Source organism: Colletotrichum abscissum, assembly GCF_030869225.1.
Source record: "Colletotrichum abscissum strain IMI 504890 chromosome Unknown Scaffold_58.1, whole genome shotgun sequence".
Classification (NCBI taxonomy): Eukaryota; Fungi; Ascomycota; class Sordariomycetes; order Glomerellales; family Glomerellaceae; genus Colletotrichum; species Colletotrichum abscissum.
The window spans coordinates 101,988-122,600 of record NW_026850501.1 but is presented as its reverse complement, the minus strand read 5'-3'; the positions used below and the strand labels follow the sequence as shown (position 1 = coordinate 122,600).

The 20,613-nt window shown below is 54.0% G+C and overlaps 8 protein-coding genes across 8 annotated transcripts; 4 read left to right on the top strand and 4 right to left on the bottom strand.

Moving 5' to 3' along the window:
* Nucleotides 1–2,931: 2,931 nt before the first annotated feature.
* Nucleotides 2,932–3,597, top strand: CABS01_14814 (uncharacterized protein; the record flags this gene model as incomplete). Its single annotated transcript, XM_060548152.1, has 1 exon — nt 2,932–3,597. The coding sequence occupies one exon, from the start codon at nt 2,932–2,934 to the stop codon at nt 3,595–3,597; it is 666 nt and encodes a 221-aa protein (XP_060392916.1).
* A 1,592-nt stretch (nt 3,598–5,189) lies between these two features.
* On the bottom strand, nt 5,190–7,613 carry CABS01_14813 (uncharacterized protein; the record flags this gene model as incomplete). The annotated part of the gene is made up of 8 exons (XM_060548151.1): nt 5,190–5,692; nt 5,764–6,042; nt 6,098–6,144; nt 6,236–6,578; nt 6,671–6,953; nt 7,024–7,387; nt 7,446–7,526; nt 7,579–7,613. The coding sequence occupies 8 exons, from the start codon at nt 7,611–7,613 to the stop codon at nt 5,190–5,192; spliced, it is 1,935 nt and encodes a 644-aa protein (XP_060392915.1).
* A 1,489-nt stretch (nt 7,614–9,102) lies between these two features.
* On the bottom strand, nt 9,103–9,417 carry CABS01_14812 (uncharacterized protein; the record flags this gene model as incomplete). Its single annotated transcript, XM_060548150.1, has 1 exon — nt 9,103–9,417. The coding sequence occupies one exon, from the start codon at nt 9,415–9,417 to the stop codon at nt 9,103–9,105; it is 315 nt and encodes a 104-aa protein (XP_060392914.1).
* Nucleotides 9,418–9,807: 390 nt separating this feature from the next.
* CABS01_14811 (uncharacterized protein) lies at nt 9,808–10,087 on the top strand (the record flags this gene model as incomplete). Its single annotated transcript, XM_060548149.1, has 2 exons — nt 9,808–9,963; nt 10,037–10,087. The coding sequence occupies 2 exons, from the start codon at nt 9,808–9,810 to the stop codon at nt 10,085–10,087; spliced, it is 207 nt and encodes a 68-aa protein (XP_060392913.1).
* Nucleotides 10,088–10,666: 579 nt separating this feature from the next.
* Nucleotides 10,667–10,924, top strand: CABS01_14810 (uncharacterized protein; the record flags this gene model as incomplete). Its single annotated transcript, XM_060548148.1, has 1 exon — nt 10,667–10,924. One exon carries the CDS (start codon nt 10,667–10,669, stop codon nt 10,922–10,924), a length of 258 nt encoding a protein of 85 aa, XP_060392912.1.
* A 350-nt stretch (nt 10,925–11,274) lies between these two features.
* Nucleotides 11,275–14,227, bottom strand: CABS01_14809 (uncharacterized protein; the record flags this gene model as incomplete). The annotated part of the gene is made up of 3 exons (XM_060548147.1): nt 11,275–13,385; nt 13,483–13,731; nt 14,017–14,227. 3 exons carry the CDS (start codon nt 14,225–14,227, stop codon nt 11,275–11,277), a joined length of 2,571 nt encoding a protein of 856 aa, XP_060392911.1.
* Nucleotides 14,228–14,729: 502 nt separating this feature from the next.
* CABS01_14808 (uncharacterized protein) lies at nt 14,730–15,458 on the top strand (the record flags this gene model as incomplete). Its single annotated transcript, XM_060548146.1, has 1 exon — nt 14,730–15,458. The coding sequence occupies one exon, from the start codon at nt 14,730–14,732 to the stop codon at nt 15,456–15,458; it is 729 nt and encodes a 242-aa protein (XP_060392910.1).
* Nucleotides 15,459–15,822: 364 nt separating this feature from the next.
* CABS01_14807 (hsp70-like protein) lies at nt 15,823–17,998 on the bottom strand (the record flags this gene model as incomplete). Its single annotated transcript, XM_060548145.1, has 4 exons — nt 15,823–17,348; nt 17,401–17,702; nt 17,762–17,839; nt 17,949–17,998. The coding sequence occupies 4 exons, from the start codon at nt 17,996–17,998 to the stop codon at nt 15,823–15,825; spliced, it is 1,956 nt and encodes a 651-aa protein (XP_060392909.1).
* Nucleotides 17,999–20,613: the final 2,615 nt, after the last annotated feature.

Here is a 20,613-nt window from a genome sequence, read left to right as displayed (position 1 = left end):
ACGGTAATTGGTGATTGTTGTACAGACCACTTGCTGTATAGTTGCAGTCTATTAATGCGCAGACGGAGCGGATGTCGAATCCAGCTCTTGTAGGAAACCAATCGAGGCGTCGTGTGAGGCTCGAGAGGAAAGTGAGAAAAAGGTTGAGAACCAAGAGTAACGACTGGGTCTGGTTCTACAAGAGGTGAGCGCGCGTGTATGTTCTGTGTTATCCTCGTGTGTGACGACAACCCAATTCCCAAAAGCGAAGGTAATTACAAGGAAAAGGGTATCTTTAGAGGAGGATGGTAGGACGGGATAGGATAGGTAGGGAAGAGAGGGCGGGGAGGAGGAGAAAAGAGAGAGAGAGAGCGAGCGAGTGAGAGTGAATGGAGAGGTCGAAACGAGCGGGAGTCTAGATGAAAAAGAAGGCGAGGAGGGGAAGAAGCTCAGGGTTTAAGCGAAAGACGAGCCAAAAATGGCAGAGAGAATGACGGCAAGGTTCTGTTCTAGTTAGGGAAACAGGATGGAGACGTGGGATGGTAAGGTGCGGTTAGCAGGTTGACGATCATCAAAGTGCAAGGCGACACGGCAAGCACGAGCAAGGCACTTAGTGGCAGGGCAAGCGGAAAGCCGCAAAGACAGGACGAAAGGGGGCCGCCGCCGCTAGACGCGTTAGTGGGAGGGACGGCTGTCTTGGAGCGTGCATCTTGGCGGGACCCCTGAACGGTTTTTTTCTTCCTTCTGTGCTGAGCCGGGGCACCCCCCTTCTGGTGCATCTAGTTTTTTTTTTCCTTTCTTTTCCTTTTTCTCTCTGGTTCTGGGTCAATCTCTGGCAGAGTAGGTACTTTGAGTACGTGCTCTGAATTTCTGCACAGTGGACGAGAGCCTGGACGGCCAGAGGCCCAGAGCAGACAGCCAGATCAAGCAGAAAACGGGCCAGAAATCTCAAAGTGGCCGGCTTTCTGCTGCAGGACGGGCTGGCAGCTTTGATGCAGGGGACAAGCCACTGACAGGCGAGTTTCAGAAGTTCTCGGGTCGATTGCTGGGATTGGCCGGTACCCAGGACTGGTGGTTCCCGATTCTTGGTTGGTGGATGGTCTGTGATATCCACTTACGGATACTTCAGTACGGAGTACCTAGCAGTAGGTATCCCCGTATCTAGCTGGTGGACTGGAGCAGGGTAGGCAGAGATACGTACCTCAGCTGGGTGGAGGTGCCTCTTCTCAGGTGGGCCTTGATGATGCCGTGCTCGCCGGTGGACTTCTTGGTTTTTTTCTGCGCATCTATTTTACTTCCGCTATGGAATGCCGCGCGATTGGGGTGTCACTGGGACGCGGTACTTGGCAAGTTACAGGGACATTACGACATATGAATATTGTTGTTATGGACGTTGGTCATAAACCGTGAATGTATGTATGTGCCTTGCAGCCTGCAGGAAGACACTGCCCGCCAAGGTCGAGGGACGCGTTCGGTATTGCTCCTTTCCGTCTGGGATGCATATCATGACATATCCGAAGTTTTGACACTCGCACAGAGCTTGCTTACATACGGAGCACATAGTACACACGTTTGTAGTCGTACCTATGTGATTGTGAGGATGTGTGTGCTATCAAAAGGTTGCACTGAGAGTTCTCTAGTGCACTTCAAGGTTCCTCGAGTTGATTGTCCGAGTGCCGCACATCAGACGTGCCGCAGAACCGCTTACGAGTGAGTGAAGCTTGATGTTCCTTCGTCGCCACTCGATTGGTTGTTGAATTTGGTGCCTCGGTGTAGTTGCATGTGCTGCTGCATGAGAGTGAGATTGCACATTTTGGTGAGATTACAATGGTGTAAGTTGTAACCCCATGTTGCCATGCGAGCACCCTTCATTCGGTTTCTTGTTCCTTAATATCGTCACATATCCCTCTAGGGCAGCGTCAGTACCGGCAGTCTGAAGGCCCCAGTGACTGTTTTGGAGTCATTTGGGGTGGGCTGAGCCAGTGTTGCGTGGGAAAGGGTCGACCTTGGTGGGAACTGGTAAGAGGAAGGGTCCCTCCCAATTCATTCTGGGGTCCTCGGGTTCCATTCTCCAAGCGGCTCTCCCAAGCAGTTCCCAGCGCTGTTCTCTGGGGTCAAGATGGCCTGCGCCTTCCACCTCATCTGCTGGGCCCTTCCATTGTTGGCCATCTTGCGGCCTTGCCCTGGTCGTTGGAGACTTGGAGTCGCAGTGTTCCCACGGAGTAATCAGGGAAGCCGCCCGGTCAGGTCCACCCGGCTGACGAGTCGCCTGTTGTTTAGCTGCTCGATTTGCGAGAGATGGCCGACTATCGCTCCATCATGTTCCCACATCGGTGGAGTGTTAGAAGCTTAACCTTTTACATCTCCTTGCGTGGATCAATGCTGACCCTTTGCGCTTTTGGGAATACCTCCCAGGTGTGCCAGGTCGCTCTTGCGGCTCGCCTTCCACGTTCTGTCAGCACTCTGTAAATTCCGCAGATCTGGCCAGTCAGCCGCCTGCCGCCGGCGCCAACGTGTGGTCTTGCGCCAGTGGCCACTTAACACTATCACTGCCACTGCCACTGCCGTATCGCGATCCAGGAATAACACTCAGAAAATTCACCCCAGTTAAGTTATTGGTCTCCACCCACCACCATCTTTGGTGGAATACGAGCGTGGAGTTGTGTTTTTTTTTCTCCTTCGGCATCGAGAGAGGCATCACCCTTCCATCACCTATCCATCCATCCAAGTCATCCCCCACCGTCCGCGCCGGCACATGTTTGCGTTTGACAGTTGCTGGAAGCATCATCCATCCGCCGCTTGACGAGTAGCAAATCCACCGATCCATCAATCGATCCATCTTTAGCTCTTTGCCCATCATCCAACCTCTTGGAACCGAGTCACCTCGATGGACTGTGGGTGTCGACTCCCTCACGTCCCTTCCACCCCATCTGGAGAGTCACCCTTCTTGGCATGGCCCCCCTTCCCATGTTGCAACCCTCCAAGATTCCCCAAGGGACCAAAAGACAACAACAATCCTCCGTCGGACCAGCCCGTCACACCAGGCAATCAATGCCGTTCATAGTTACAGAATCACACCAAAACACCAGACTACTCCCGTCCTTTTTTCAGCCTTCCCACAAGCCGACGTCGTCTCTGTTTCGTTTCCACCCGCATACAATTCTCGCTAGCACCAAAAGCCACCCACTCGTCCATTCGTCGTCCGCCGCATCTTGTCTCCAGTCTCCTCCTTTTCGAGCGCCAGTCTCCAGTCTCCCAGCTCTCCTCCCCCCCATCCCCGCCCCCTGCGTCCTAGCGGAGCCCTACAAGGACAAGAGAGAGACAAGCTGTGACAGAAACTGGCTTGCACCGCGCGTTCAAGTCTCTTCGAGTCTGGACCGTCTAGACCTGCCCATGGGTCCCTGCTTCGACAGGCCGCTCAATCCTGCACCCATTGATCACGAAGTCAATTCAATTTCCGCTCTGTTTCTAATACTCACCATAGGTCGCAGGCGAGCTTCAAGGTTTTTTCTCGCAATATCAACCGCCACATGGTCGGCCACTCATCTACCGTGTACGGGTTGCGCCCACTCGGTGGCCTGTCAGTCGCCCTCCCTGTCAGCAGTTCTTCTTCACTAGCCCTTTTCAAAACCCAACCAACCAGCCGCCCCGTCCGCGGCTCGCGGCAGCCTAACAGCCGGCGTCCTCAACGGCGCCAGCCTAGTCCGACGTTGGCTTCATTGCGATTCGCGCCAGTGGCGACCAATGACACAACCGACTCCCTCACGGTTCCTCTTGTTATCCCAAGAACGGTTTTCAGCCCGAACTGATCGTCAGAGACACATCACACACCTCAGACCCTCGAAAAACGCGGGTACCTGAAAAAGCAAACGCTAGAGATTCCGAGGCTGCGGCGGTGTAACACCATCTCTCCTCACCTTCTCGGGCAAGAGGCACGGTCCACGGATGAGGAACTCTATTCCACACGAGACGAAATGGCCTGTTTGCGCATTCTTTCTTTTTACTCTTCAAGTATGTGTTTCATGTGACTTCCAACACTGTAATATGTTGCCTCTTACAGTTCGCCTATCCCCTTTCTGAATTCCTGCAGCGCGAGCGGTGCCACGTCTCACATTCTCTACGATTTGAATCTGCATGTCGGAGGTTGGATCGGATCTACAGCCCGTGTTGCGAAAATCTTTCATAATCGATCGCCTCAGTCTGCATTGTTGGGTTTGACGCTAGACTCAACACGAGAGCGGCGGGAGAAGAATCTCGATTTGGATCACTGCTCGCGGCGGGCAGTTCGGGAAAGTCTTCACGAGCCCTTGGCTGGCTTAGCACGCCTAGCTGCCGCTGCCCTCGTGCCAAGGGCTGAGAGCGCGCTCTTCTATGTCTCCCAAAGAACGACTTGCCTTCCCACGCGTTCTTCCGCACTTGGTGTCGTCGTCCCAGGAAAAGAACTCGGGGTTGTCGGGGTGCATACGTCAACCGAACGCGGCCCCCGCTACCAGGGAGATCGGAGGACCCATTTAGAAAAGCCGCCGTCTCTCGCGCCGTCTGAGAAGATCACTGAGACCTGCAAATGTTCTTACCGCCTTGCCGCCCCTGAGCCAGATTCGTCGAGAGACATTTTCCCCGGTGCCTTTCAACCACGCCCCTCCAGCCTTTCTGTGTGTCAAGCGGGCCGGTCTGGTGGCGGGAGACGTGGCAGGGTGGTTTGGTTGAAAAGTCTTTTGTGTTGGTAAAGAATGTTGTCTGTCATGAATCGTGAAAATTGGAGGGGCTCTTTGCGCAATCGGCAGTCATTCTCTACAGGCTATGCTACGTAGCTACGAAGGGAGGGGGCGCACGCAAAGTGGCATCATCGGGATATGTTCCGGTGCTTTCGTGATGTGTTTCGCTTACGGATTGTGGGCGGGCTTACCCATTCAGAGCCGCCCCCCCCTTCTTGCCTCTCCCTCATCTACAAAACAATTCTCCGAGTAAACGAAGTCAACTCGACGACGCTAATTACGTAGACGCGCGTGTGTAGTACACGCCGTAAACTCCCATGCGCTTCCCGTCTAGCTCAGCCTCATTTGGTATCAAAGCCCCCCCAGTTCTCAACGTTCCACGGGTCCAACGGCGCTCCCAGGCCAGTCAGTGCAAACATAACCACTCCCCGCCGCGTTTAGGTCTTTCGTCTACAAGTTCTATCTCGTACCTCGGCTCGGCCGCCCCCCATCCGTTTACGAGGCGGTGACGTCTACGCCGGTAGCCGAGCCGCTCCTCTTCTGATCCCGCTGCTCGACCTGCGTCTTCTCGTACGTCTCGCTGCCGTGGTGATCCTCGTGCGTGAGGTCAAACTTGTACAGCGGCTCCAGCGCGGCGTCCCTCCGGAAGAGGACCCAGCGCCTGAACCAGTAGGGCAGGGCCTCTGTGAGCTGGTAGCGCATGAAGACGCGGGTGGGGACGGCGAAGACGTAGTCCAGCTCCTCGAGGGTGCGCTGTTTGGTCTCCGGGAGCCAGAAGAAGATCATGACGAGGGCGACGACGTTGAGGCCCGCGTAGAAGCTGAAGGAGCCCACGACGCCGAGGTCGGCGAGCATGATGGGGAAGCTGATGGAGAGGACGGCGGCCCAGAAGAGGCAGGTCGCTACGGCCCAGGACATTCCTACCTCGCGGTGGGAGAGGGGGAAGACCTCGGCGGAGTAGGTGAAGGGGACGGGGCCTTCGCCTGGTGAGTAGAATGCTGTGGCTTTGTTAGTGGTTTTTTTCTTCTTCTTGATATGTGCATGCAGAGTGAGATGAGAAGGGACATACCGGCAAAGAGGTAGACGAACAACGCCACGAGGCCGAGGTGAGCGCCTCCGGTGCCCGGGATGAGCGTGCAGAGACCCGCGGCGAGCAGCGTCCACGCCATCTGGGGGAAGGTGAAGAGGAGGAGGGAGCGGCGGCCAAAGGTGTCGATGGTCCAGATGGCGGGCCAGGCGAAGAGGAAGTTGACCATGCCGAAGCCGAAGGAGGCGAGGAGGGCGTTGTACTCTGATGTGCCGGCCTCCTTGAAGATTGTGCTCGAGTAGAAGGCGATGATGTTGATTCCTGTCCACTGGTGAGTAATGATCGAGAGGTATTCAAGTTCGGGGTCGCGACTTACCACACATTTGCTGGGCAATCATGACGGTGAAGGAAGCCAGCGTGGCACTGCACCAGATCACAAACGTCAGTTTCGATACTCGATGAATCTCACGCAAACTCTTTCTTCGTCTCATCATGATATGGCATCATCACTCACCGTCTAATACGTGGAATGGTGAACAACTCGACAAAGCGCTTCGCGTAGTTGGACCGCCCGACAATCTCGGCCTCGACCTGGAGCTGGGTGTGGATGTAATAGATGTCGCGCGCGGCCTGGATCGGGTGGTTGCGCAGCCGCAGCAGCGACTTCATGGCATCGGGGAAGCGGTTCTTCTTGATGTACCAGCGCGGGGACTCTGGGCAGATGTAGATGAGCAGCACGAGCGGCAGGGCCGGGATGAAGGCGGACCCGAGCTGGAGGCGCCAGGCGATGGCGCCGGTCTTGGCGACGGCGAGGTTGGCTGCCGTTCCGGCTGCGATGCCGAAGGCTGTCCAGAGTTCTGTTGATGTTGCGGTCAGCATACAGCAGGAACTATACATGTGACTCTCGTCATGATATCTATATCAAAATGGGGGAGAGGGTGGTACTCACGCCACGTCATGACGAGAGCGCCGCGAATCGGCGCGGGCGAGTTCTCGGCGGCGAAGATGGGCACCGTGCTGGCTTTCGCTCCCATGCCGATACCGAGGAGGATACGGCAGCCGAGCAGCTGCGGCCAGGTCTGGGAGAAGGCGCTACCGATGACGGGCCAGAGGCAAAAGTTGGCGGCGAAGAAGATTGCGCCGCGGCGGCCGAAGAAGTTGTTGAGCGGGTCTGAGAGCCAGCAGCCGATGAGGGCGCTGCCGATGTATGGCGCCGCGTTGACGAGGCCGACCTTTTGAGAGTGTTAACATGTGATGATACCAAGAACATGGCTTGCGGGTGAGTGAGTGAGTGAGACGTACAAGGAGAGTATCATGGTGCGAAGTACCCCCAATCCCAAACACCGTGGGAAACGACAGGTTCGCGCCGTTGCTACCCGTCTGATCCCATCCCTGGACAGCGGCGCCGATGGAGCAGGTGATGATGGTGAGGTACAGGATCTTAGGGATGCGCCACTTATGCTCGATCTCGTCGCGGAGGACCTGGATCTCGGTGGCGTCGAGGGCCTCGGGGCCGTCAATCTCCTCGTAGCCCGTCGGGTCCTGGGCGACGAGGGCGCCCTTTTTCAAGACGGGTATGTATTCTTGCAGGCCCTTGTCGTGGGCAAAGGCTTCGACGTCGCGGAGGAGCTCGGCGCGGGTGATGCCGAGGAGGGGGTTCCTGATTCTGTTGGGTGGGTGGTTAGTTTACGTTCAACTGAGGGAACTGGAGGCGGATGACGGACTTTGCGTCGACGTTGTCATTTAGGTCTACTGTTGCTTGGGATCCGCGACGGGCTTTCTCCATGTTGGAAAAGTCGCCCGAGCTGGGCGTGTTAGTTGAAGTTTGAAGATTCATTGTAAGTGAGTAAGGCTTACACCGCGGCTCCGTCTAGGTGTTTGTCGTCCGCCATTGTTGCGGCGCGTTGAGTACTATCGACGACTCAATGCTTGATGGCTTCTTGGTTGAAGTGTGAGTGTTTCGAGCTCTATACTCTTGGTCTATCACAAGATGACAATCAAGTCTCTACGATAGAATGCGCCTTGAAATCCGAGAGTGATCGTCCAACTCAAAGACAGGGCTCGGACGAGGAGAGGGGGAAACCGGGAAAGCATGGGATGGGCGCTGCCTGGTATTTGTATCTCTCCCACAGACAACTTCTCATCCCAACCTCTGCACAAGGTTCACGGAGACCAGATCGGCGCAACCACCTTCCCCCGCAAGTCAAGAACGGCAGCTCGAAGGCGTCTGTCAACGCGAACTAGGTAGACCGGCTTTGTTCCCCCCTCTCTCATGTCAATGGGACTAGACCACAGCGTACGAGCATCCAGAGGTAGATCCACAATGGGGCGACCCATGGGGAAAGTCCAAACCTTTGAAAGTGGATTCGCTGGGGTTTGGGGGGCAGGGAGATGGTAGCTATTGTTCAGATGAGCCATGGAGCAAATAACATCCCCTCACGCGCGCGTGGTGTATGTGAATGGCACGACTGGGTACCATGACAGTGGCGGCTCTCTCTTGGCCTGACCAAGGCAGCGGAGAGCATACTAGACTTCATGGTTCGCGAGTTCGGCCTTGCATGGCCCATCGTCTAGATTCCCGTGTCTAATTGGGCTACCGGTCGAAAGAGATGTAACGATGCTCCGCAAGGGCGCATCTGGGTTGTGCGACATTTGAGATCTCCACCAGCAGTGGCTGTCATTCGAAGTGAGTTCTGCGGACCAAAGCCCGGCGCCTTGGTAGCGCTCCTCTGTTTTGGGGGAATCGGGCAGAGATCGGCACAATATGATACCGGCTGCTAGACGCCGCAGACAGCAAAGTCGAAAGCAAAAGCTAAGCTCTTCGGGTCAGCCTTGGCCGTTAACGGTCCCGTCTTCGACTGAACGGATTCATGGTTCTGAGGGTCCGTTGCTCTCTAGCCGTATCCTTCAGTCAAAAACCCATGGCTTTCCCCAGACTGATCTTGCTTCTCACTTCCTCCCCAGGAAAAGCACGTCGCGGCGGTTGAGTCCTGGCACACGCAACACACGTTGTGTGGGAACGTCCGTGTAGCAAGAGATAAGGACAGGAACCCTGGCCGTTCGAGACAAGACGTAATTAAAACGCGGGTCCCTGTCGGACGGATACCGTCAGAAGTACATTTGAGTGCAAGACTCAAGCACATCCGAGAAGGTTGACCGTCTTAATTGCCCTTGTCGTAAACATGCGAGGTAAACGAGCGAGCGGGCTACTGTGCGGCGCAAGACGGGAATGGCGTTGTCAGATGAGATGCTATCCAATTGCCGATCCCACTATGTTTGGAGAGTAGCGCCGTTCCCGGGGTAGGCTATCGACCGGGGGGGAACGCTTCGAGGCGGGATCGTTTGTGGATTCTGTCGTTGGAGGCTTGGAGATGCCGCCACTTATCTCGGGGAATTTGGGAAAAGCCAAGACAGGACAAGAGATCTCGTCGAGAACGCCAAGAACGGTGAGATTGACGCCCTAGTCGAGATCAAAGTCCGTGTGGCTTCTGCGACCGTGAGGTGAGGTCGCCATTGCATCTTTCTGCTTACGCTCCGAGAATCTAGAGGTGACAGAAAACAAACCGGGTACGCTTTCTTGACTCCGGGTTTGCGGGGTTTGGGGCACAGAAAATGCGTTCTCCATACCCAAAGATGGTTGAAAGGGAAGAGGACACAAAAGAGAGCGCGCTCGACCGGGATAAATCGACTCCTCATTTCGACGCCAGCATGAAGACGTCACCGTCTGGAGGCGGTATGCTTGCCATTGGTCTTTTTGGCAGACCAGTTATCGACATCTCCACTTGGAAACCAACCGAATGGCTTTCTAGGTACTTAGACTGTAGACATGGTGCCATAGTACGAGGGCACAGAGGATTTGGTGGGGCCAAGTCGGCAACAGCTCGTGTAAATCCGTCCCTGGAGTTTCATAGTACCGACAAAAGACGGCGAAAAGGCCGCGTGATTATTTGGTAGATTTGTGGCGCATTTTTTGACAGGAGAAATCCCGTCTGAGTCGAATCGTCTTGTTAAATCACGAATCGCGAATTGATGAGGTGTCGTCGGCTAGAGTCGTAGCCAAGAAATCGTGCTAGAGAGCCGCCCGCAATGCCCAGAATTGCCGAGAAAGTGCCCAGCCCTCTAGAATGCTTGTATCGTCGTCCGCAAAAGCTTGGGCTGTCGCATTGGGCTATAGGGCCGATGATCGCTTTCCTCTGCACCCTTGCTGGAGGATGCAGCTCTCCAGAGAAGCATTACCCTCGATTGATTGGGTTGGGTTCTTGGCTGACTGATGGCACCGCAAGCACATGACCTTGTGACCGGGGTTTGTTCCAAGGACGACTTTGCACCTTTATGTCCTTCGGCCAAGTTCCCGGTCGATAGGTGAGGTCTGAGTCGTGTTGTCCTGACACTGTCAACCAGTACAATGGTCATTTTCGAGGGACCCCTAACGAACCCCGCGGGGCTGGTGGAGGTATTTCTATGCGTTTCTCCAAAAGGCTGTGGAGGCGTTTGCCCACCTTCATCCCCGCGGCGGTTCCTCCAGCAGGCGAAGATGATGCGGAGTCTAAAATATTGCTCAGTCTGACTGCCTTCGAAAAAAACAGATGTTGCAACTGTATTACAAGCTGATTCGCGAGTGCGTGTCCTGTTTTCTGCTCTGGGGACGCCCTTGCAGTGTCTACAGTGCCTTTACTCCATCTATGCTACTGGAAGACCTGCCACTGCGTCCTTGATCTTCTAGGAAATCCACCTTCATATCTGAGGACTGAGCCTACCTAGCAATGCTGGGGTTATTCTCCTGCAGTGATATGCTGCAATCATTCATGGCCGGAGGCCACGAAAATTGATTTTTTTTTAAGGTGTTCCAACTCCGAGTTTCGGGACGTACCGAATCTGAATTGCTGTCGAATTGCTGACATTTTGCTAACTTTTTTCGCAGTTGGTTTCACCGACACTGAGGATCATGAGCAGCTTTCTTATCGTAAGTGCCGCCAAGAACCAGGTCGCCATGAACCCCATAACACTGTGGTCTTCGATGCCAAGCGTCTCATTGGCCGCAAGTTACAGGACTTCGGGGTCCATAATGACAGGACCCATTAAAAGTTACAGCACGCCCGCTTTCCATTCATTGTTCACATCATGGATTCCTTTCTTACCTACTTACCTTAAGATACCCAGGAACGGATTACAAGTGTGGCATAGCATCCGAGCACCCAAGTGAATGGAATTCCGGAAAATTCTCAAAGCAGTCGGTGTTTCCTTGAGAAGCGATGTTGTGGGTGAGAAATTAGTAACCCTCTTTTTGACCAGACATTTTAACCTATATAAGGGAAGATCGCTCATCTGGGTACATCACGGATTCCAAGCTTGGACTTGAGTACCTCAAATAGCCGCGCCAGATATAAATGACAACAGAGCAAGGACTGGTATATTGTACAGGGGCATTTCTGGGCGAGGCCGAGGGCTCTAGTATTACTAGAATATTGAGAAGGGTATCGACCACCGTATATCATCGTCGGTCGTTCTCTGCCTGGGTTTGATACAGAGCGTAGGCCCCCGAACAATGAAGCCTTAGTAGTTGTGCTTGAGAACCGTTTTGAGAGCTGCAATCTCCTTCTCATACTTTGTGATCTTGACTTGACTGCCCTCGAGCTTTTCGAGCAGGTACGTTACTCGAGACCCGGTTTGAGCAGGCTGTTTTGGCAGGCTGCCCAACAGCGCCAGCTCTCCTTCAGCCTTTTCGATGACTTTTGCCTCAACCTTCGTAAGCTCTTTCAGAAGGGCCAAGTCCATTTTGGCCCTAAGAACACGGTCCTCAAGCAGAAGACTGAATGCTGCTTGGTACATTGGCTTTCCTGGGCGGATCGTTTGCGGCCGGCCATTGTAGGTCTCTACCGTAACGAGCTCTGCATTTGTAAGTCCTTCCAAGGCTGACTCCCCGTTCGCGGCGCCAGGGGTGGTGGAAGAGGCGAATGTATCGGACAGGAGAACCTCGTTGTATCGAAGAGCATCGTGAGAAGCAAGCGCCTTGATCAAGTACCACGCCTGCTCGGTGGACCATTTCTTGCCCTCAACAGTATCCTTGCCACCCAAAAGGTACATCTTGACGATTTCAGTGGCGCTCTGGTTGATGATATCTTCAATGGCGCGCTGGGGGCTTTGGCCACCCTTTAGTCGTCTAGCAAGGTATTCGAGATCTGTGAGACGGCCACCGAGGATTCCAATTGCCGAGTCCAGCTCCGAGAGATCGGGTTTTCGGTGTTGCTCGGGCTTATCCTTCTTCTCCTCTGCCTCCTTGGACTGTTCTCGGACCTTTTCAATTTCGTCCTCTTCGAGACGACTGATGATGAATTTCTTGGCAACATCAAGGGAGAGATCACCCAAAGCAGCTTGGCGGAAGACGCGATCCGGCATCGCCTTCGATAGCGATTTTGAGTAAGAGGTGTCGTCTGTCAAGAAGATGACGTGGGCAACATTATTCTGAACCATTGCCGCAGCCCATTCCGCAACCTTGTCGTAGACCAGGCTTGAGCCTTCGTTCTTGTGCAAAAAGTTATCAATGACCACAACAGCCCGCTTGTCTGGACGGGCCTCCAAGTATGCGTCGTCTGAAAGGTCGCCATCCTTGCCATCCTTGTCGCGCCCGGCGAGGGAGACTTCCTTTAGGGCCTCTGCGGTTGTGTGAAGGATTTTGACCACCTGCGACTCCAGCGTCTCGGAAAAGCCAGCCTTGACCCCAGTCGTGCTCTGAACTGCCAAATCGATCATGCTGCTCATGCTGTTCAAGAAAGCGAAGATCGGCTTATAGCCCACGGCGGCAGCTAGGTGTTTGATGGTTCCACTTTCGCCCCTTGCCTCGATGATCGGCTTGCAGTCGATCACCAAAACGTTTTTCCTACCCTTGAGTGACTGGTCCAAGACGAGCTCCTTTTTGCCTGAACCCCGAGGGCCCTGAACAACGATGAAAGTGTCGGAGCTCTCAAGGAGCCAAGTCTGGATCTGCTCGATAAGGTCTCGGCGATGCTGCCAAACTGCACTGAACCCGGCCTTGTCAGCCTTCTTGTGCCCAAATGAGGAGAAAATGTCGGAAGTCTGGCTCTTGATCCATCGGTAGAATTTGTTGTTGCTCAGTCGGAAAGAATGTTGGATGTGGGCCTTGACGAAGAATTCGCGTATGGGGTCGAAGATGGCCACTGTGATGGCAGCAAGGAGGGCGGCAACGACGGGAATTACCACCCTAGGATGGCTAGTGAGCCAGTTCCAGATGTTGTGCGGTTTGACCTTTTGCTCATAGGATAGGCGAAGCCTTGTGCCAATCTTTCCGCCACCAAGACCTTCGTCAACCAGGAATCCATGAAGACAATTTCTCGCCATGATGGCGTCGCGGACGCGCGCAAAGTCGATGTACGCATACTTTGGAAGAACCTTCGAGTCGGAAGGCTGTGAAGTTATCTCGGCAATTTTACCGTATCTGCGAAACAGACTGTAGAGGTTCTCCTGTGAGAGTTCGACGGCCTCGCCGCCTGCATCTTTTCCTGTGAACTCGACCTTGACACGACTTTTGGGAAACCGGTAGAGATCCTCTAGCCAAGGAACTCCCTTGACCAATCCTGCCTGAACCCCACGAAAGGGGTTGAACCATGGTCTGAGGGGATGTTTCTCCAGCGAACGAGCGAGAGATGCTTATGGGTGTTAGTCAGGCATTGACACGAGTTGAGGAGACTCAGTTTAAATAGCGACGAAGACGTCATTGCGGACTAGAACGAAGTTCAAACTCACTCTCAATATCTTTTGGTACAACGTCGGAGCCATGGCTGAATTTTACAAAAGCTCCTCCGTCCTTGAGTCGCGGTAGGATCTCTGTGACTTTGATTGGGAGATCGTCGGGGATCGCTCGTTTTACTAGGTTGATTGGATCGGTGCCAAGGCCTCCGCCAGAGCTATCGAAGCGCTTGAGAAGGTCGGTCAGGTCACGGTCTGACTGCCATGACCGTCGGAGGAGGTAGGTGAGCTTGAGAGGAAAGAGGTCTACCAGCTATTGTCAGTATTGTTTCCTCGCGCCAGCGCGCTGGCCGAAATGGACATTGAACAAGAGGCACAAAGGTGGGGGTGAAGAGGACAAGACCGTGAGTGGGAAGAAAGCAGGGGATGTGATCAAGGAGAGAAACGGAGACAGTGAAGGGCATCGATACGACACTTGATGCTCGGAAGAGGCCAAAATTGGGAGAGGGTAGGGACTAGACCCGAGGCGCGAGGTCCTGGGTCAGATGCAGGAATGACTCGGCTGAGAGAAGGGGTGACCAGAAATCTTACTGTCAAAGAAGAGAATGGATTCGCTCTCCGAAGTGGCGATATGCCCGGATTTCTCGTCGCCGGTTACGGTACTCTCCCATGCTTTGGACGCGGCGTGCACGATAGCTCCATGTCGCTGGAATTGAGCAATTGGCCGGGGCAGGCCCCATGTCATCTGCAGCCGAGGCGCAGGCCTCATGCCGGAGCGAAGCAGCGCTCTGGTAGGTAACATTGGATGGATGTCGATGCAGACTCACATGTTGCTCTGACAGCGAGTGGTGAAATTGAGTTTGAGGACGGGACGTTGAGAACAGCTGGATGGAAGGCAATGGAAGAGAATCAAGGCAGCCGACTAGCTTGCCTGCCTCACCTCACCTTACCAGAGCTGCTTAGCTCCTTCACGAGAAAGTCAGCCCCGGTGTTCGCGTGGGATGATGTCACGCTTTGCGGCCCCACTTGAAGGCCCCGGGCGTCCAACGCGCCCCATAACCTTAAGTTTCGAAACGGACGATATCTTATCCGAACCGACGACGCCCCACCAGAGCACGCGCAGCTATGGCAAAAATCATGCAACCACTCATTGGCTAGACGCGGCGTCTTGGAGGTCATTGATGGTAACGGTTGCCGACTTCCCCTCATTCTCGATTGCGTCCGACCTGCCCAAGACGATATCACCTTGGGACTTTGCCCGATTCTTTACGCTCTCTTCTGTTCTAAATCAACAATTTTTCGAAATGGGCTGGCTCTGGGCTTCACCATCTCCCCCCAAGACTCCCGCCCCGGGACAAGCTTCACAGGCTCCCGCGCCGACCCCGCCATCCTCGACTAAGACGACTGACTCCGAGATCGATCCCGAGATTGCAAAGTTCCTCGCCCTTTTCCAGAACGAATCGGGCAGTCAGCCAGAAGAAAAGGCGTCAGCGCCAGCACAATCATCCTCCACACCGTCCAAGTCATCATCGTCTTCATCATGGTTCTCCCTCAAATCTTCACCCGATTCCCCCTCTCAAACCAGCAACCGTGCAATCACGCCACCCTCCGACAATCCCGTGGCTGAGTCCACCCTTCCCACAGAGATGTCTTGCCGCCAGGCGTTTGACATGGCCTTTCACTGCCAGTCTGTCGGCGGCCAGTGGAACAGCATTTACCGATACGGCACGATGCGCTCTTGCAGCGAACATTGGGAGGACTTTTGGTTCTGCATGAGGATCAAGAGTTACTCGGGAAAGATGAAGGAGGATGCCATAAGAGACCATTATCGTCAGAAGGAGTTTGAAAAGTATGGAAATGGCAAGCCCAGTAGTGAGGACGTCTGGCAGGCAAGGACCACCAAGGTCCCACCGGGCATGGCATTTACGGAGAGTTTGGAGGAACCCACAATTAATGACGAGGAGTGGCAGAGGATGGAGATTGAGAGGCGGAAGCAGATTAGGCAGGGGCTCGGCATCGAACCCGCAGCATGATACAACTGTACAATAAGGATCCATCTCTTCTCACATTTTTGCGGCCGGGCAAAGTGAAGCCCTTTTACTACAACGACTACAATTTCCATTCATAATTGAGTCGTATGATTATGGGGAAGTATTCGAGTATAAGAGCACATCACAAGCATGAATGAATGAACAAATAATTTTACTGTTTTGTATTAGACTTCCTAAACCGCGGAGTCTAGCTAGAATACATCTCTGACCCATAACCGTGCTTTTCCCATCGTGATTTCATAAATGCAAAGAAAGCAAAAGTCTAGTCGTGAAACCCAGTGGCAGCCGATGCGGTGCCACACCCATGACTCGGACTCTAAGGAAAGAATTCATCAAGGGTATCAATTTAGTCAACCTCCTCGACGGTAGGGCCGTCGTCGTGGTTGCCGGGGGGAGCGCCGCCGGGGGCACCGGGGAAGCCGCCAGGGGCACCGCCAGCACCGGGAGGACCGCCAGCAGAGCCGTAGAACTTCATCATGATGGGGTTGGCAATGCCCTCGAGCTCCTTCTGGCGCTCCTCGTACTCCTCGCGAGTAGCCTGCTGGTTCTCGTCGAGCCAGGTGACGATGGTGTCGATCTCAGTCTTGAGCTTCTCCTTGTCGTCAGCCTCAAGCTTCTCGTCGACCTTGGAGTCGCTGAGGGTGTTGCGGAGGGAGTAGGCATAAGACTCGAGGCCGTTCTTGGCAGAGACACGCTGGGCCTCAGCCTCATCCTCATCCTTGAACTTCTCGGCCTCAGCAAGCATGCGCTCGATGTCCTCCTTGGAAAGGCGGCCCTTGTCGTTGGTGATGACAATCTTGTTGGACTTGCCGGTACCCTTCTCGACGGCGGAGACGTTCATGATTCCGTTGGCGTCAAGGTCGAAGGTGACCTCAATCTGGGGAACACCGCGGGGGGCGGGGGGAATGCCGGTAAGCTCGAACTTGCCGAGAAGGTTGTTGTCCTTGGTGCGCTGGCGCTCACCCTCGTAGACCTGGATGAGGACACCAGGCTGGTTGTCGGAGAAGGTGGAGAAGACCTCGGACTTCTTGGTGGGGATGGTGGTGTTGCGGGGAATGAGCTTGGTCATCATGCCACCAGCAGTCTCGATACCGAGGGACAGAGGGGCAACATCGAGAAGAAGGATCTCGTTGGTGCTCTTGGAGGAAGTGTCACCGGACAGAATGGCGGCCTGGACGGCAGCACCGTAGGCAACAGCCTCATCGGGGTTGATGGACTTGTTGGGCTCCTTGCCGTTGAAGTAGTCGGAGATGAGCTTCTGGACACGGGGGATACGGGTGGAACCTCCGACCAGGACGATCTCGTGGACCTGGGACTTGTCGACCTTGGCGTCGGTGAGGACACGGTCGACGGGCTGGATGGTAGAGCGGAACAGGTCCTGGCAAAGCTCCTCGAAGCGAGCACGGGTGATGGAGGTGTAGAAGTCGATACCCTCGAACAAGGAGTCGATCTCGATGGAGGTCTGGGCAGACGAGGACAGGGTGCGCTTGGCACGCTCGCAGGCGGTGCGGAGACGGCGCAGAGCGCGGGCGTTGGAGGACAGGTCCTTCTTGTGCTTGCGCTTGAACTCGTTGACGAAGTGGTTGACGAGACGGTTGTCGAAGTCCTCACCACCCAAGTGAGTGTCACCAGCGGTGGACTTGACCTCGAAAATGCCCTCCTCAATGGTCAGGAGAGACACATCGAAAGTACCACCACCAAGATCGAAGATGAGAACGTTGCGCTCGCCCTCGGCCTTCTTGTCAAGACCGTAGGCAATGGCGGCAGCGGTAGGCTCGTTGATGATACGAAGGACGTTTAGGCCGGCGATGAGACCGGCGTCCTTGGTAGCCTGACGCTGGGAGTCGTTGAAGTAAGCGGGGACAGTGACGACTGGGATATGTTAGTCAATGACCTTGATAGTGTAGAGACGTATATAACTTACCAGCATTGTTGACCTGGCCACCGAGGAAGGACTCGGCAGTCTCACGCATCTTGGTCAGGACCATGGCGGAGATCTCCTCGGGAGTGAAGGTCTTGGTCTCGCCCTTGAACTCGACCTCGATGTTGGGCTTGCCGCCCTTCTCGATGACCTTGAACGGGAAGTGCTTCATATCGGCCTGGACCTCGGAGTCCTGGAACTTGCGGCCAATGAGACGCTTGGCATCGAAGACCGTGTTGTGGGGGTTCATGGCGACCTGGTTCTTGGCCGCATCTCCGATCAGACGCTCAGTGTCGGTGAAACCACTGCAAAAAAAAGTTAGCAAAGTGTCAAAAATTTGGCAGCATTTCGGGCTAAAACTGACACAAAAGAGGGTGTCGTGCGGTTTCCCTGGTCGTTTGCAATGATTTCAATCTTGTCGTTGGAGTAGTATGCGACGCATCTGAGAGATGTTAGTGAATGTTCATCCAATTGCCTGGTGATGGTGACATGGGGGGCCAGAGGGCGAGGAGAGAGGGGGGAAAGAGAGCAGGCGGGAAAGAACTACTTACGAGTAGGTGGTACCCAGGTCGATACCGACAGCCTTGCCTCCGGAAGCCATTGTGATGGTTGTGTTGTGTGGAAGAAGAGTTGTGGTGTTTTGGGAGTTTGCGTGTGAAGGAGGGGTATCTTCGTGCGCGTAACCGGGAGAAGTTGTATTCCGGTAGAGTTGATATCAGCGATCAAGAATTCGGTGAAAAAAGAAATGCGCTGGACACTTCTGATTTTGATGGGTATTAAGAAGGAGAATGGTTTTCGTGAAGAGTGAGGAATCAAGAGATGCAGAAGGTTGGTGTTTGGATTCTTAAAAGGTAGACGGCAGGTAGGAGGCAGGAGCGACTCAGTGCCCCGCAAAAATTCGAAATGGTTCTTTCCTCTTCCACCTACCCTCAATTGGTGGGGTACCACATTCGCTGCGGCCCAGCTGGGGACACTTCCAGGAGCGTCTCGAATACGCCTGAAATTTTCTACCAACCCCTACAAGGATTAATTCGAGACTAGGGTCTTTTCAGCCTCTCCAGGAGGCAAAGTTTCCAATTTTCCAGGATTCGAGGCAATTCCCCAGCGCTTCGCAAGGCGATTCCAACGATGTGAGAAAGATTCTGCGAAAGGCGATTCGCTGACATCATACGCTTCCATGAAGTCTATGGAGGGGCAGCCCTTTTGCGCCCCTTGTCGCAGTACCCTGGCTTGGCTCCCATGCACGCCTTAAAACTGGTCTGTGTAGGTATCCTCTACTTTTCCCCTCTCGTCCACGAATCCACACCGCTCCAGAAAAGAGAATTTCCATCGCTGGTGAGGTGATATCATCCAGACTGGGCCACGCAGCTGGGCCACTGCGTGGCCCAGCGACCGGACCCAGCGACTCTTCATGAAGCATCTATTATCCACCACAACCATCTCGAATCTCCATTCTGGACCTTAGTCAGGCACCTCAATCTCAAGCAACCGAGGGGCGACAATTGAGTTCAACAGGAGGTGCGATCAATGTCGGCTGGGTTGTGAGCGCCAACAAATGCGGCGGCGAAAGTGAGAAGGGACGCAAGGAACTGCAGCATTCACAAGAACATTCAGGCAGGCTGATACTCCGTACAGCTGGCAAAAGGAATTGATTTGGGAAATCAGGCTGCTATCGCAAATATTCTTGGGATTGGTGGTATGTGAGGTGGTGAACACTGCATGCAGGTGCGCAAAGGGCAGCCTTTGTTGCCATGGCAGCCCAATGAAACCCACCATTGCGGGTTTTTTTTCTTCTGTTGCTCCTGTTCCTCCTACCTTACTGCTATGGTCCCCTCTCGTGCCTCTATGCTTTTTCTGTTTCTCATTTTCTTGGTACGTATTCGTACCTGATGCTCCAACGGATGGCAGTACCCAACAACGACTAAGCAACCAGAGGTGAAGGCAAAGACAGAACTTCCGACGACACCAGTAGGAATTGCAAAGGTACCTAAGGTGCTTTACCGACCTTGGGTAAGGGATGCACGGATACTCTGTACTCCGTAGAGATGGCCTATTAAAAGCTGCGACAATCGGAAATGACTCCACTTACCCGGCCGATCGGCCGGGCCTGACCAAAAAGGATCCCGTAATAAGTGGGTCTGGAATCGGGCTCGGAACCTCGATATGACCACAGCCCGGACGGCTGTTCGGGTACCAATGACTGCAGTCTCGCAAATGCATTTCAGTCGAGTTCTTGAAACCAATAGATTCAACCAAGTACTCGAACTAGTGAGTTTTACAAACACATTCGATTGCAAAGTGTACCACCACACGGGGGGACTAAATAATTGACCTCAAAGCGCGAGAGCGGCCTCTGCTAGTCAGAGATGTCGCATATCTCCCAGTCAGTCTGGTCCTTTCGGTCGCCCTAGGTATCCTCCTCGGGATCAAGAGACGTCGTTGAGTCGTAAACGAATCGACACGTCTCCTTACACTTGACATTGCCATCGCCTGCTTTCTCAGTGTGACCAGCCTCTAAAGGTTGAGAAGTGCTTTTTTCTTTGATAACGAATGGCTGCTGCCAATTTTTTCCGACATTGGGAAACCACTTGGCTTCAAGATTGCTCTTCCATAGCTTCTTTGTCTTCCTGTCGGTAAGTCGTTTGAGCCGGTCCGATTTTACTTTTATGGGAATAACAGCTCTGAGTCCCTCTGTGAAGAAGTTGGGTTCGATATTGTGACGCCTGATCGGCCACCCGTCTATGAGGGATGCCGGGACACGTTTGGGTCTCCTATTCCACTCATCTTCAAATGTCGCGAGGACGGATATTGCCTGGACCCATTTCTGTTCGATAGAGTCTCTCTGTTCTTTCGTACCATGGCTCCCAGAAAGGTCTGACGTCAAGTACCTAGTCTCGAGGTTTCCATCTGCATTCGTATATTCGATGCGATAGGCTATTCTGAACGTCTCCAAGAAGTTACCGTATAGGCCGACGCCGTCAAATTTCTCGTATGAACAAGGATGGCAAGGATTCGTCGAAGGACGTGCAATCTCGACTGCAGGAATTTCGTAGTCGCCATCCTTGACTTTCCATTCGCCGCCATGATTCTTCCTCAAAGGAAGGCGGAGGCGCTGAATATTTTCCTTCGCGTCTTTTACGTTTTTTTGGCATTCGGTGTGGAAACAAGGTGACGGAGAGTCTATTGGGGTCGTTGATATCACCATTGTCGTCAACT